The sequence below is a fragment of the Sceloporus occidentalis genome, unplaced genomic scaffold, assembly GCF_023333645.1.
Source record: "Sceloporus occidentalis isolate IW3139 unplaced genomic scaffold, rSceOcc1.0.p SCAF_369, whole genome shotgun sequence".
In the NCBI taxonomy this organism is placed as follows: Eukaryota; Metazoa; Chordata; class Lepidosauria; order Squamata; family Phrynosomatidae; genus Sceloporus; species Sceloporus occidentalis.
The window spans coordinates 33,865-46,200 of record NW_028317349.1 but is presented as its reverse complement, the minus strand read 5'-3'; the positions used below and the strand labels follow the sequence as shown (position 1 = coordinate 46,200).

The window sequence follows — 12,336 nt, the reverse complement described above, 5'->3', positions numbered from 1 at the left end:
CTTGAATATATGTATTGTATTAAGCGCTGAGTAAACTGTTGGTGCTATATAAATAAAAGATGATAAAAATATTACTCATCTGATAGATGCGCTAAGGCAGGAGCTGCTGGTGGATGACCAAGATGCCTCAACGGGGTCATGTAACCTGTTGTGTGACCCCATGGTAGTGGTGCAGTGAGGACAGGGCTCTGTGTGAGGTAGACGGGAGGATTCATTTGTGAGAGATCTTTGAGAGTATGTCTAATTTTATGGGATTAGAGTGCGTGTTGACGTTGGCAAATGGCATTTGAGTGTGTTGGTATATGGTTAGTATGTGTATGTATGGTGTTGGAGTGTGTGGGTTAGTTTATAGGGTTACCATGCATGCATGCATGTATGTATTAGGAGTTGGTGTTAGCATGACTGTGTATTTGGTGTTCATCTCGTACAGTAGCTCCTCGTCTCTGCTGGATACAGTGTCATCTCGTACAGTAAACCAGGACTACAAAGCATATCAGATGGTCTTGCATAGCTGAAAACTAGAACAAATACAATTAAATAATTGATACTTATTATTATAATACTGCACGTACAATTCAATAATCAGTGACTAATAGATTAACTCTGGAGTTAATTGAACATTAAAAGGATCTGTAAATTTGGCGGTTATTTTATTTATAGAATGCTAGCACTAAGCAGGTCAAGGTGGATTCAGTTTAAATCTTTATTAGCCATACCGGATGCCTTACATGCATGCTGAATGGCGCTACCCCAAAACTCCAATGCTTTACTTTAAGTCTTAGTCTAATAGTTAAAAATGAGTAACTATGGTTAGTTGAAAGTAGTGTAGAGCCTCATTAGTAATTGCAGTTGAAATTATATATATATATTTGCAGGTTGTGAAGACCAACAATGAATAAACTACGTCAGAGTTTTCGAAGGAAGAAAGATATCTATGTCCCAGAGGCAAGCCGGCCCCACCAGTGGCAAACAGATGAAGAATCGGTCAGGAATGGGAAATGCAGTTTTCAGGTTAAGGTAGTGATTGTACTTTTATTGTAACTAATTTATTAACTGACGCAGATGGAGGGGCAGCAAGAAACACGTGTGAGTTGGTTTTAATGATGAGGATGAAACGAAAAAAATTTCCCTCTAATTTTTACATTTAATTTTGTGTTGTATTAATATATACTAGGAGTCAGGGATAACACCGACTTCTGGGGCTTTCTTTATTCTTTCATGTTCTAGGTAAACAAACATGCAATCTTCAGGTGTGAAAAAGTTAGTGTTTTAAAGACATGAATATGCATGCAGCCCTGATTTAAGCAAGTCATAAAATCATCCATGATGCCACATAAGACCCTAGAGCAATATCCACAGATCGGAAGGCCCCTCTCGCTGTTATGCGCGCCGCCGCGGCTCCCTCTCCGGCTGCTAATGCCGGCTCGCCGGGCGCCGGCAACCCCACCTCCATCCCGCACGCGGGTTGCCGACGGGTAACGCGCACCGCTGCTGCACTTACCTTGGCCGCTCACGCTGGGTCCCCCGACGTCGGCGGCTCCACCTCCAGTACTGCCGCGGTCACTCGGGAGGCTTGCGGTCCTGCTTCATCGGGCGCGCGCACCCGCTCACGATCCAGGTGCGTCGCCACGCGCACACGCCGGGAAAACGGCGGAAGTGCGCCATCTGGTGGTGGTTCCAGCCAACGCACCTGAAAACAATTTAGGGCGCGACACGCTCTACGGCGCGGCTGATGACGTGAGTGGTTCCTTTTCTATTTAAACCTCGTTTGTTTGCCTTGTCTTTGCCCGTTCTAAACGTTCTCTAGCGTTGGGTGTGCTATATTTCTCGTTCTATTTGATCTCTGCCTTGTGTACCGACCTCTTGCCTGTTTAAACGACCACGATTCTTCTCTGCCTGCCTACGAACCCGGTCCTGTTTACCGTTTTGCACCTGATCTACCTGCCCTGACCTCGGATTGTTTTTGACCTTGCTGCCTGCTGTTGCCCTAGACCTCGGACTGTGTTCTGGACTTTCTTTAGCTGTGCTTACCTGCATTGTTGGATCCCTCGTCTACCTGACCGTAACACTCGCCTCCGCTATGGCTCCTGATGCCACCATTCCATTCCGCTATGGCTCCTGATGCCACCATCCCATTCCAGCTAGAATAGTCATTTACAACATTAACAATGTCTGTGCTGTATTTCTGATCCATTATTTTAATGGACAAAGATTGCTTTTCATCCACAGGAAATTTCTAAGTGACCATAAACATTTGAACAGTGGTGTGTGTGTATATATATATATATATATATATTAAGTATATTCTGTCTCAGTCCCCTCCATTGTAAGCTGGCAGTAGTGTAGGGCCTTTTTGCTCTCCTGTACAAGTATATTTTATGTGCTCATCATATTTGTGATTTAATGTAATTGTTAATTTTGTATTCTTCCCTATTGTAGTACAGCTATGGGATTTGCAAGAGCTTTAAAAATTAAATGCAATCTGTCCTTCACAGGCACATATTAGCAAATGATATGTTACTACTATAACCTTAATAGTGCCACATCTGTTCAATCTTGGCTTCCATAACGGTTGTTCCACTTTTCTTGGAGGCAGTTTTAAAAAAAAAAAAAAAAAAAAAAAAAAATAATAAAAAAAATAATCTTTGTTTAGCTACATACAGTTATATGGCAAATGACGGTGCCTATTGTAATATAGAATAAACAATATGCAAGCTCTGTCCATAATTGATTCAAGAGTAAATCAATGAAGGCTAAATGCGTTAAATGTGGAACTCCTCATATACACCTGCAGAATAAAGTCACAGAAGAACGCCGGCACTCCTTACAAAATTGAAACTCGGTCATCGTGCAAGGACAAAACCAAATATTACTTTTATGTGGGTCCCGTATTCCCTTAACTTGGAATTAAACAAAATATATCCAAAATATGCTATATGGCCACTTGGTTTTCCGAGGGAACCTACTCTTGGTATGATTGCCATGCAAAGCCCCTGCTTTTTCAATTTCTAGAATATGAAGTGGTTCTGTACAGTAGGACAGTACAACATGTACAGTCTTATGAACTCATCCTTCAGTCACGTTGTTTTTATTTCCCCCCGCAGTATCTTGGTCACGTGGAAGTGGATGAATCACGTGGAATGCACATCTGTGAAGAAGCAGTGAAGAGATTAAAATCTGTATGTATTAAATATTTTCAACTAAGCCTACTGTGCAAATGTTTTCTAATGTGAAATAGTGAAGAAACGAAATCTTCGTCATATTATGCCAATTTTTCTTTAAAATGCTAAATCCTGCATGTCGTGTTATTCTTATGTTTCTAATGTGTGCTAATGTAATTTACACATTTATTAAAAAAATTTACTGCAAAGCTCACACTTGCTTTTAGAACACTTAATGAAAAGAAGAGAGCACCAGAATGGAAAATTTACATTATTCCTTTTTGGCAAAAAAAAAAAACTCCCTTTGGAAATATTTTTAAATATAAGAAAGCATTGCCAAACACTGACATCCACCAGGCAAGCCTAAAGATTTGTGGTACTTATAGTGCAAGGAATTCTGGGTAGATTTGCGCTCTGTCTACCCGGAGTCTGCCCTTGCAGGACGCAGCCAGGGCTGATGCCGGTGGGCGACTCCTGCTGACATCACAGGAAACGCCCCCATTAAAAGGGAAATGGGCAGGGAGCAGAGCCTGCGACCCGGAGGATCGGGCAGTTGACCCAGGTATGAGTATATGCAAAGCAACAAACACCTTTTTTTGCCTGTGAATGTAAGTCAGTATTTGGTAAGGCTTCCTACTATAGCAAGCTAATCCTTAAAAAAAAATAAAAAAAAAAAAAAAAAAATGGAATATTGGAATGTTTTGCTTTCCCTCCTTAAAGACTATGCCTGCTCAGGTTTTCTTTTTATCATACCGATAAAAAGAAAACCTGAGCAGGCATAGTCTTTAAGATCACTACCACTCTGGTACTATCAACTTTTTTTTTTTTTTGCCAGGAACCTTAGAAAAGAAAAAAACCCAATGTTAACATTTCCTATAGTTCCTGGTCTGACAAACCATAGAAGTTATGCGTGTACCTCATACAATTGTGTGATGTATAATATAGACAGTCATCACTTACACGTTTATAACCCAATGTTAAATTACATCATGGCAGACTTGGGCTGTATCCTGCCTCCTAGTTTCTGGTTTTTGTTTCCTTCCATTTTGATAACCTGACTGCATTGTTGCACCTAATCCAGACAGTCTGTCTAGTATTTGAATCTAATTTTTTTTGCTGTAGCGATCTTGTGTGCATATGCACTTTTTGCAGTAAAATTTACTAAATAATATATACTGTGGGCAAATGTAATATTGGTCTGCAGCAGATATTCGACTTGGCTTATTTTAAAATACATAAACATGTCATCGCCACATTAACATTTTCTAAAATTAAAAGATTTAAGAATAAGTATATGTTCTGAATGATTGTCATTGTAAAATCTCATGCAATCATTTGCAATTCTCCCTGTTTATTGCCACTGTGTGATATTTGATGCTGTCTGTTATGTGTCTGACATTTTGATATATTTTCTTGTTTTAGCAGGTTAATTAAAGACTTAACTTGTATTAAACAAACACATTTTAAACAATTAACCACTAGTTATTTTTGTTTAAGAAAATCTGCCTTGCATGTACTTTTTTCTTTTAACTCTACCTGGATCTTCTGGAGGTGTAACCTAGTTTAACCTATACTGGCCTTGGTGAAAAATTTAACAACCCGTCTCCCTGGAATTAGGGTTTTGTGGGGATGTCTTTAGCTTCTGCTAGCTGCAGGGCTGACTTCCGGAAGCATTTGATAAATGGAGTCGCTGATCTTGGCAGCAGAAGGCTTGTCCTTTCTCATTAGTTAGCTCTCTCCCAGTGATTCATGACATGCCCACGTTATATTCCCTGCGTGCGAGGTGTGTTTTACTGCTGTCATTGCTAAACTCTTCACAACTGCAGCTATCCACGTGCCATGCCCTCTAGGTACCAAAAAGAGCCCTCCAAGATACTGAGATCTAGGGCCGAAACAACTAATCGATAAAATCGATAATAATCTATAATGAAAATCGTTGTCAACGATTTTCATAATCGATTAATCGAATCGATTTTTATCGATTATAAAAATTATAATCCAACCTCAAACAGAGATCGGATTATAACACTAGAATCCAGATCCCCTGCAACGCTGCAGGGGACCTGGATTCCCCTCACTGTCGGCCGGTCTCTCACTTCCGTCTCTCTCCCCCTCACATACACCCTTCTGACTCCTTCCCATACATCACTCTGCCTCTCTACCCGGCTCCATTACTAACTTCATAGAAGCCTCAGCGTAAGTGAAGGGCAGTAACGGAGGCTGTCTGTGCGCATCGTTTAGACCCCCACCGGCTGACAGAGGATCATCCTCTGTCAGCCGGTGGGGGTCTGCATCGCACAGACAGCCTCCGTTACTCACCTTCACTTACGCTGAGGCTTCTATGAAGCTGCTGCAGTGAAAGTTCCTGTCAGTAACGGAGCCGGGTAGAGAGGCAGAGTGGTGTATGGGAGGGGGGAGGAGTCAGAGGGGTCTATGGGAGCCACCCTCCCATACACCACTCTGGCTTCTCCCCCTCCCATACGGCACTCTGCCTCTCTACCCGGCTCCCTGGTGTCTTGTGAACCTCCGTTGCTGACAGGAGGCAGAGTGGAGTATGGGAGGGGGGAGGAGGCAGAGTGGAGTATGGGAGGGGGGAGGAGGCAGAGTGGAGTATGGGAGGGGGGAGGAGGCAGAGTGGAGTATGGGAGGGGGAGGAGGCAGAGTGCAGTATGGGAGGGGGGAGGAGGCAGAGTGGTGTATGGGAGGGGGTGGAGCCAGAGTGGAGTATGGGAGGGGGGAGGAGGAAGAGTGGAGTATGGGGGGGGGAGGAGGCAAAGTGGAGTATGGGAGGGGGAGGAGCCAAAGGGATGTATGGGAGGGGGAGGAGGAAGAGTGGAGTATGGGGGGGGAGGAGGCAAAGTGGAGTATGGGAGGGGGAGGAGCCAAAGGGATGTATGGGAGGGGGAGGAGGCAGAGTGGAGTATGGGAGGGGGGAGGAGGCAGAGTGCAGTATGGGAGGGGGGAGGAGGCAGAGTGGTGTATGGGAGGGGGTGGAGCCAGAGTGGAGTATGGGAGGGGGGAGGAGGAAGAGTGGAGTATGGGGGGGGGAGGCAAAGTGGAGTATGGGAGGGGGAGGAGCCAAAGGGATGTATGGGAGGGGGAGGAGGCAGAGTGGTGTATGGGAGGGGGGAGGAGCCAGAGTGGAGTATGGGAGGGGGAGGAAGCAGAGTGGTGTATGGGAGGGGGAGGAGCCAGAGTGGAGTATGGGAGGGGGAGGAAGCAGAGTGGTGTATGGGAGGAGGAGGAGCCAGAGTGGTGTATGGGAGGGGGGAGGAGCCAGAGTGGTGTATGGGAGGGGAGGAGCCAGGGTGGTGTATGGGAGGGGGAGGAGCCAGAGTGGTGTATGGGTGAGTTATAGTGGTGTATGGGGGGTATTATGAATTTCAGGGCATATAGGGGGTATAAGGCATATCGATATTAGGCATATCAGGGGGCATAAAACATATCTGGGGGTAAAAGGTATATCAGGGGGCTCAGTGGCATATAGGGGGTATAAGGCATATCGATATTAGGCATATCAGGGGGGCATAAAACATATCTGGGGGTGAAAGGTATATCAGGGGGCTCAGTTGCATTTCACTGGCATATAAGAGGTATAAGGCATATATGGGGGCAGAGTGGCAAGCTGGGGGTCAGATGTGCATAACCGGGGGCAGTTTGGTAAATAAAAAAAATGTAAACAAGGCTTTTTTCTCATAGTTTTTATTAAATATGAAAAATAGTTAACATATGAATTGATATTTACTAATAACTTTGTATTAAAACCTAGTTTGAGAAACAGTGTTTGGGTTCTTGTAGCTTTTATTATTATGTCAGTAAAATAAGAAGGTGAATAGAGAGGCCATTGTGATAAAGAGATGAAAGTGTAAATTGTACGTTTTTTATTACATTATTTTAAATTGAAAAAAAAATATTTTTTTTATCCGATTAATCGATTAATCGAAAAAATAATCGGCCAACTAATCAATTATTAAAATAATCGTTAGTTGCAGCCCTACTGAGATCTACTGCAGCCTGCCTATTTAATCTCTATTAAAATACCGTATTGGCTCGAATATAGGCCGCACTTCCCCCCCCCCCCTTAAGTCTTTAAAGTGGGGGTGCGGCCTATATTTGGGGTCTAGCGCCCGACACCCGGGACATGCAGTTCCGGGCGCCGGGCAGGCAGCAGGGTTAGGATACAGATCCCCCGCAGCGGTGCAGGGGACCTGCATCCTACTCTCTGATATGCTGAGACAGCCTCCTCTGCCGGCACTTTCCACGGGGGGAGTGCCGGCACTGGAGGTTGTCTAAGCGCATCGTGCAGACGTTCACCGGCAGCAGCGATGCGCGTAAACAGCCTCCGCTGCCGGCACGTCTGCACGATGTGCTTTAACCCCTTGATGACAATTGCCGGTCCGGGCACGTCACGGAAAAACATGTCGTTAACGACAAATGACGTGCCAGGACAGTCATTTGTTAAAACGGGTGAAAAAATCGATCCGTGATCGATTTTTTTTTTTTTTTTTTTTTTTTTTTTTTTTTTTTTTTTTTTTTTTTTTTTTTTCCACTCAAACGGTATTGCTCTATGCCTCGACATTGAGGCATTGAGCAACACCAAAAAAACATTCTGCCCCCCCCCCACGATCGCTCCTAGGGGCGAAAAAAAAGGATGTTTGAAAGACTGCACGTCTTTCAAACATGGCGGCGCCCGCCGCCGAAAAACGGGTTTAGGAAGCGATCGTGAGTCGCTTCCTTTGCTTAGCTAGTGTTGCTAAGATGCCTCAGTAGCGAGGCATCTTTGCAACACCTGTTTAGCAAAGGAAGCGACTCGCGATCGCTTCCTAAATGCTTACTTACCTTCCCGGTACCGGCGTCTTCGAAACACACGCGGTGTTTCAAGATGGCGGCGCCCATCAAGCCGGGGGGCGGAGCCTGCTGTCATCATCGGGGGGGGTGTTGCTGGATGTCATGGACATCCAGTGAATAACACCCCTAGTGGTCAGATCACTCATAAGAGTGATCATGATTTGATAAATCAAAGGCAATGTTTTCTAAACATTGCCTTTGACCAGTATTGGATCTGCCTCCCTCCTTCACTTGCTTCAGTATATATATATTGATCCAAAGGCTCTTATAAGAGCCACCCATTCAATATTAACCCCTTCATTGCCATTGATCACTGCATAAACAGTGATCTTGCATAGTGGCAATTGTTTTTGGGGTTCTTTTTTTTTTTTTACTTTTTTTTTTTGCTTTTTTGCTTTTTTTTTTTTTAGGTTTTTTTTTTAATTTTTTTATTTTTATTAGAGCCATTAACCCTTTCCTTCCCCACTATTTTTGCTGCAATTGTAACCATGCAGCGCAGGTATACGGCTGAGGAGGCGTATGCCGTTTTGGCCACAGATTCTGAGGCCACTGATACAGCGTCAGATTTTGACGGTCAGTTCACAGATACATCTAGTGATGTATCTGTGGCTGTTAGGAGGCCTGCCACACGTAGTCGTGGCAGTGCACCAGAGGCATGGGTAGCGCCTAATAGGTACAAGCCAGCTATTCCTCCTTTTTCTGGAATTCCTGGCATCAATATTGATGTTACAGGATTCACTCCACTGCAATTTGTGCAGGTTTTTTTGGGAGATGATGTCTTGGGAGACATTGTCACACAAACTAACCTTTATGCCCAGCAGCACCGTGCTGCTAGCCCTAATTCTTTTTGGGCAAAACAGCCATGGACTCCCATTGATGTGCCAGAATTTCTTAAATTCTGGGCACTCACAATGTTAATGGGCATTATAAAAAAGCCCTCCATCCGCTCCTACTGCAGCACCAGCCCCATCCTTAGTACCCCCATTTATGCCCAGACTGTAACTAGGCAAAGGTATGAAATGATTCTTCATTTCATGCATTTTAATGACAACAGCCTGTGCCCCCCTAAGAAGCACCCCCAGTTTGATAGGCTCTACAAAATCCGCCCCCTGATTAGCCATCTCGCTGCCAGGTTTCCAGAGGTTTATACACCTGGAAAGAATATCTGCGTGGATGAATCCCTGATGAAATATAAAGGAAGGCTGGGATTCAAGCAGTATATTCCTTCCAAGCGCTCTAGGTATGGAGTGAAGGTGTATAAGCTCTGCGAGAGCGAGACAGGGTATACTCATGCCTTCCGGGTATACGAGGGTAAGGATAGCTACCTTGACCCTCCAGGTTGCCCAGAACATCTGGGCACCAGTGCCAAGATTGTTTGGGACCTAATATTCCCCCTTATGAACAAAGGCTACCACTTGTATGTAGATAACTTCTATACAAGCGTCCCTTTGTTAAAGCTGCTGTATTGTTTCGATACAGTAGCTTGCGGTACTATAAAAAAAGAACCGCTTGGGTTTCCCACAACACCTGGCACGAACACGGCTAGGAAAGGGGGAGACCTCAGCTCTACGTCAAGAGGAGCTTTTGGCATTGAAGTTCAGGGACAGAAAAGAGGTGTGCATGCTGAGCACCATCCACGATGAGAGAACCGTGGAGGTTTCTGTCCGTGGCAGAGCTGGGGTCACTAGAAAGCCAGTGTGCATCAGGGCCTATAATAAGAACATGGGTGGAGTTGATCTGTCAGATCAACTCCTACAGCCCTACCTCATTATAGGAAGACAAAGGCCTGGTACAAGAAGGTTGCAATTTACCTAATGCAAATTGCAACCTATAACGCTTTTTTGTTGCACAAAAAAGCAGACACTGGGCTGAAACTGTCTTTTTTGCAGTTTCAGCTCCAGGTAATTTCAAGTATCTTGTACCGTGATGCACCTGGTCCCCAAGTGGTGATGGGAACCAGCAGGATTGGGGCTACCCATTTTATTTTTAAAATCCCCCCTACAGCAAAGAAGCAGAATCCCCAAAAGAGATGCAGGGTATGCTACAGCAGGGGGCAAAGAAAGGACACCACATTTTACTGTCCAGATTGCCCTGGAAAACCTGCACTCTGTGTCGGTGACTGCTTCAAGTTGTATCACACAGTTTCCCATTTTTTTTTTTATTTTTTTTTTGTTCCTGCTCCATTTTTGTATTTTTTTTTTTACATTTTTTGTTACATTTACTGTTTTTTAGCTTTTATTTGCTCCACCATTTTTAAAGTGTTTTTATTTGCACTGTCAAGTGAACCCTGTGTCAATTCCGTGGCATGAGGGACCGCTTAAGGTGCTAGATCAAATCCCTTCTTGGAGATAGGCTTTCTTGTAACCTGTCCCTACTGATAGTTGGGTACAAGCATTTTTCTTTACCCAGATGTAAAACTTCCTAGTTGAAAAACTGAATTGCTCATGTTCCAAATGTGGCCCTTTTGCCCCCAAACAATCTGACAAACCCATGCATGTGGGGTATCAAGGTACTCAGGAGATGTTGCTGAACACATATCGGGGTGTTGTGGGACAGTGACATATACCAGGAGCTGTAATTTTACACCTGAAGTACAAAGTATGTTTAAAAAACAGCAAAAACAATTACTATCACAAACTTTGACAAGGGTTGGTGGTAGGATTAGTGCATGGAAAGGGTTAAACTATCAGCATCTAAAATACCCTGGGGTGTCTAGTTTTCAAAAATATATGGTTTGGTGGGGTAAATTTAATTTGCTGGCTTCAAAGATGCCCCAAATACCACATGGAGACAAAATTACCAGATTCAGAGAAAAATGGTTTTGAATTAGCAAAACGCTACTTGTACTTATTGCCCCATAACGTGTAGAAGAAAGCAAAAAAACATAAAAACATTGGGTATTTTTAAACTCGGGACAAATAGTAGAATCTATTTAGCGGGTTTTTTCAGCAGTTTTTTATGAAGAATAAAAGATTTTTCAAATAAAAGTGAGAAAATGTGTTTTTTTTTTTTTAATTTTTCGTCATATTTTATTATTTTTATTATAGGAAATTACATCATATGGAAAAAATTATGGTGAAGAAAGCCCTTCTTGTCCTGAAAAAAACAATATATAACTTGTGTGGGTTCAGTAAATGGGTTAAGAGAAAATTACAGCTAAACAGAAACACCGCAGAAACTATAAAACAGCCATTGTCACGAAGGGTACAAAAAATAGAATCGGCCTTTGTCACGAAGGGGTTAACAATCTCCCTTGCTGGGAATTCCCACTGGGGGAGTCCCGGCAAGGGAGATTGTTAAAGCACATCGTGCAGACGTGCCGGCAGCGAAGGTTGTTTACGCGCATCGGCGCAGTCGGTGAACGTCTGCACGAGGGTGTCTTGCGGGGCCGGCGGGGGACATCTACGCAATACGCGTACCACTAGCAATAGATGCTGCCACTCTGCCCCCCCCCCACTTACCAGAGCAGTCTCCCGGGAGTCTTGCGGGGCCGACGGGGGACATCTACGCAATACGCATATACAACTTCCGGTGCCGGCACATCCGCTGAGTGCCGGCAGCGGAAGTTGTATATGCGTATTGCGTAGATGTCCCCCGTCGGCCCCGCAAGACTCCCGGGAGACTGCTCTGGTAAGTGGGGGGGGGGCAGAGTGGCAGCATATCTCGGGGGGGGGGGGACAGTGGCAGCATATCTCGGGGGGGGGCAGAGTGGCAGCATATCTCGGCGGGGCAGAGTGGCAGCATATCTCGGGGGGGTACAGTGGCAGCATATCTCGGGGGGGAGGAGGACAGTGGCAGCATATCTCGGGGGGGGCAGAGTGGCAGCATATCTCGGGGGGGGTACAGTGGCAGCATATCTCGGGGGGGAGGAGGACAGTGGCAGCATATCTCGGGGGGGCAGAGTGGCAGCATATCTCGGGGGGGGCAGAGTGGCAGCATATCTCGGGGGGGGGTACAGTGGCAGCATATCTCGGGGGGGGGGTACAGTGGCAGCATATCTCGGGGGGGGGCAGAGTGGCAGCATATCTCGGGGGGGGCAGAGTGGCAGCATATCTCGGGGGGGGGCAGAGTGGCAGCATGTCTATTAAAAAAAACTTTTTCTTTAAAAAAGCACCAAACTTTTAGGGTGCGGCCTATATACGGGGGCGGCCTATATCCGAGCCAATACGGCATATCATGTCTGCCTTTCTGTATAGACCAGGGGTTCTCAAACTGCGGCCCTCCAGCTGCTGCAGGACTACATCTCCCATACTCCTCAGCCAGCCCCTTAGCTGAAGGAGCATTATGGGAGATGTAGTCCTGCAGCAGCTGGAGGGCCGCAGTTTGA

At 45.0% G+C, this 12,336-nt stretch overlaps 1 protein-coding gene and 1 pseudogene across 1 annotated transcript in view; both read left to right on the top strand.

The window, feature by feature from the left end:
- Positions 1-891: 891 nt before the first annotated feature.
- Positions 892-12,336, top strand: part of LOC149273529 (protein numb homolog) — a gene marked incomplete at its 3' end in the record, with an annotated part of 35,517 nt that continues 24,072 nt past the window's right edge. The window contains exons 1-2 of the mRNA XM_089506194.1: positions 892-1,017; positions 3,105-3,179. Coding sequence (XP_089362320.1) covers positions 892-1,017; positions 3,105-3,179 — 201 coding nt within the window. The remainder of the gene's footprint in view (positions 1,018-3,104; positions 3,180-12,336) is intronic.
- LOC149273530 (small nucleolar RNA SNORA35) lies at positions 10,278-10,402 on the top strand (annotated as a pseudogene).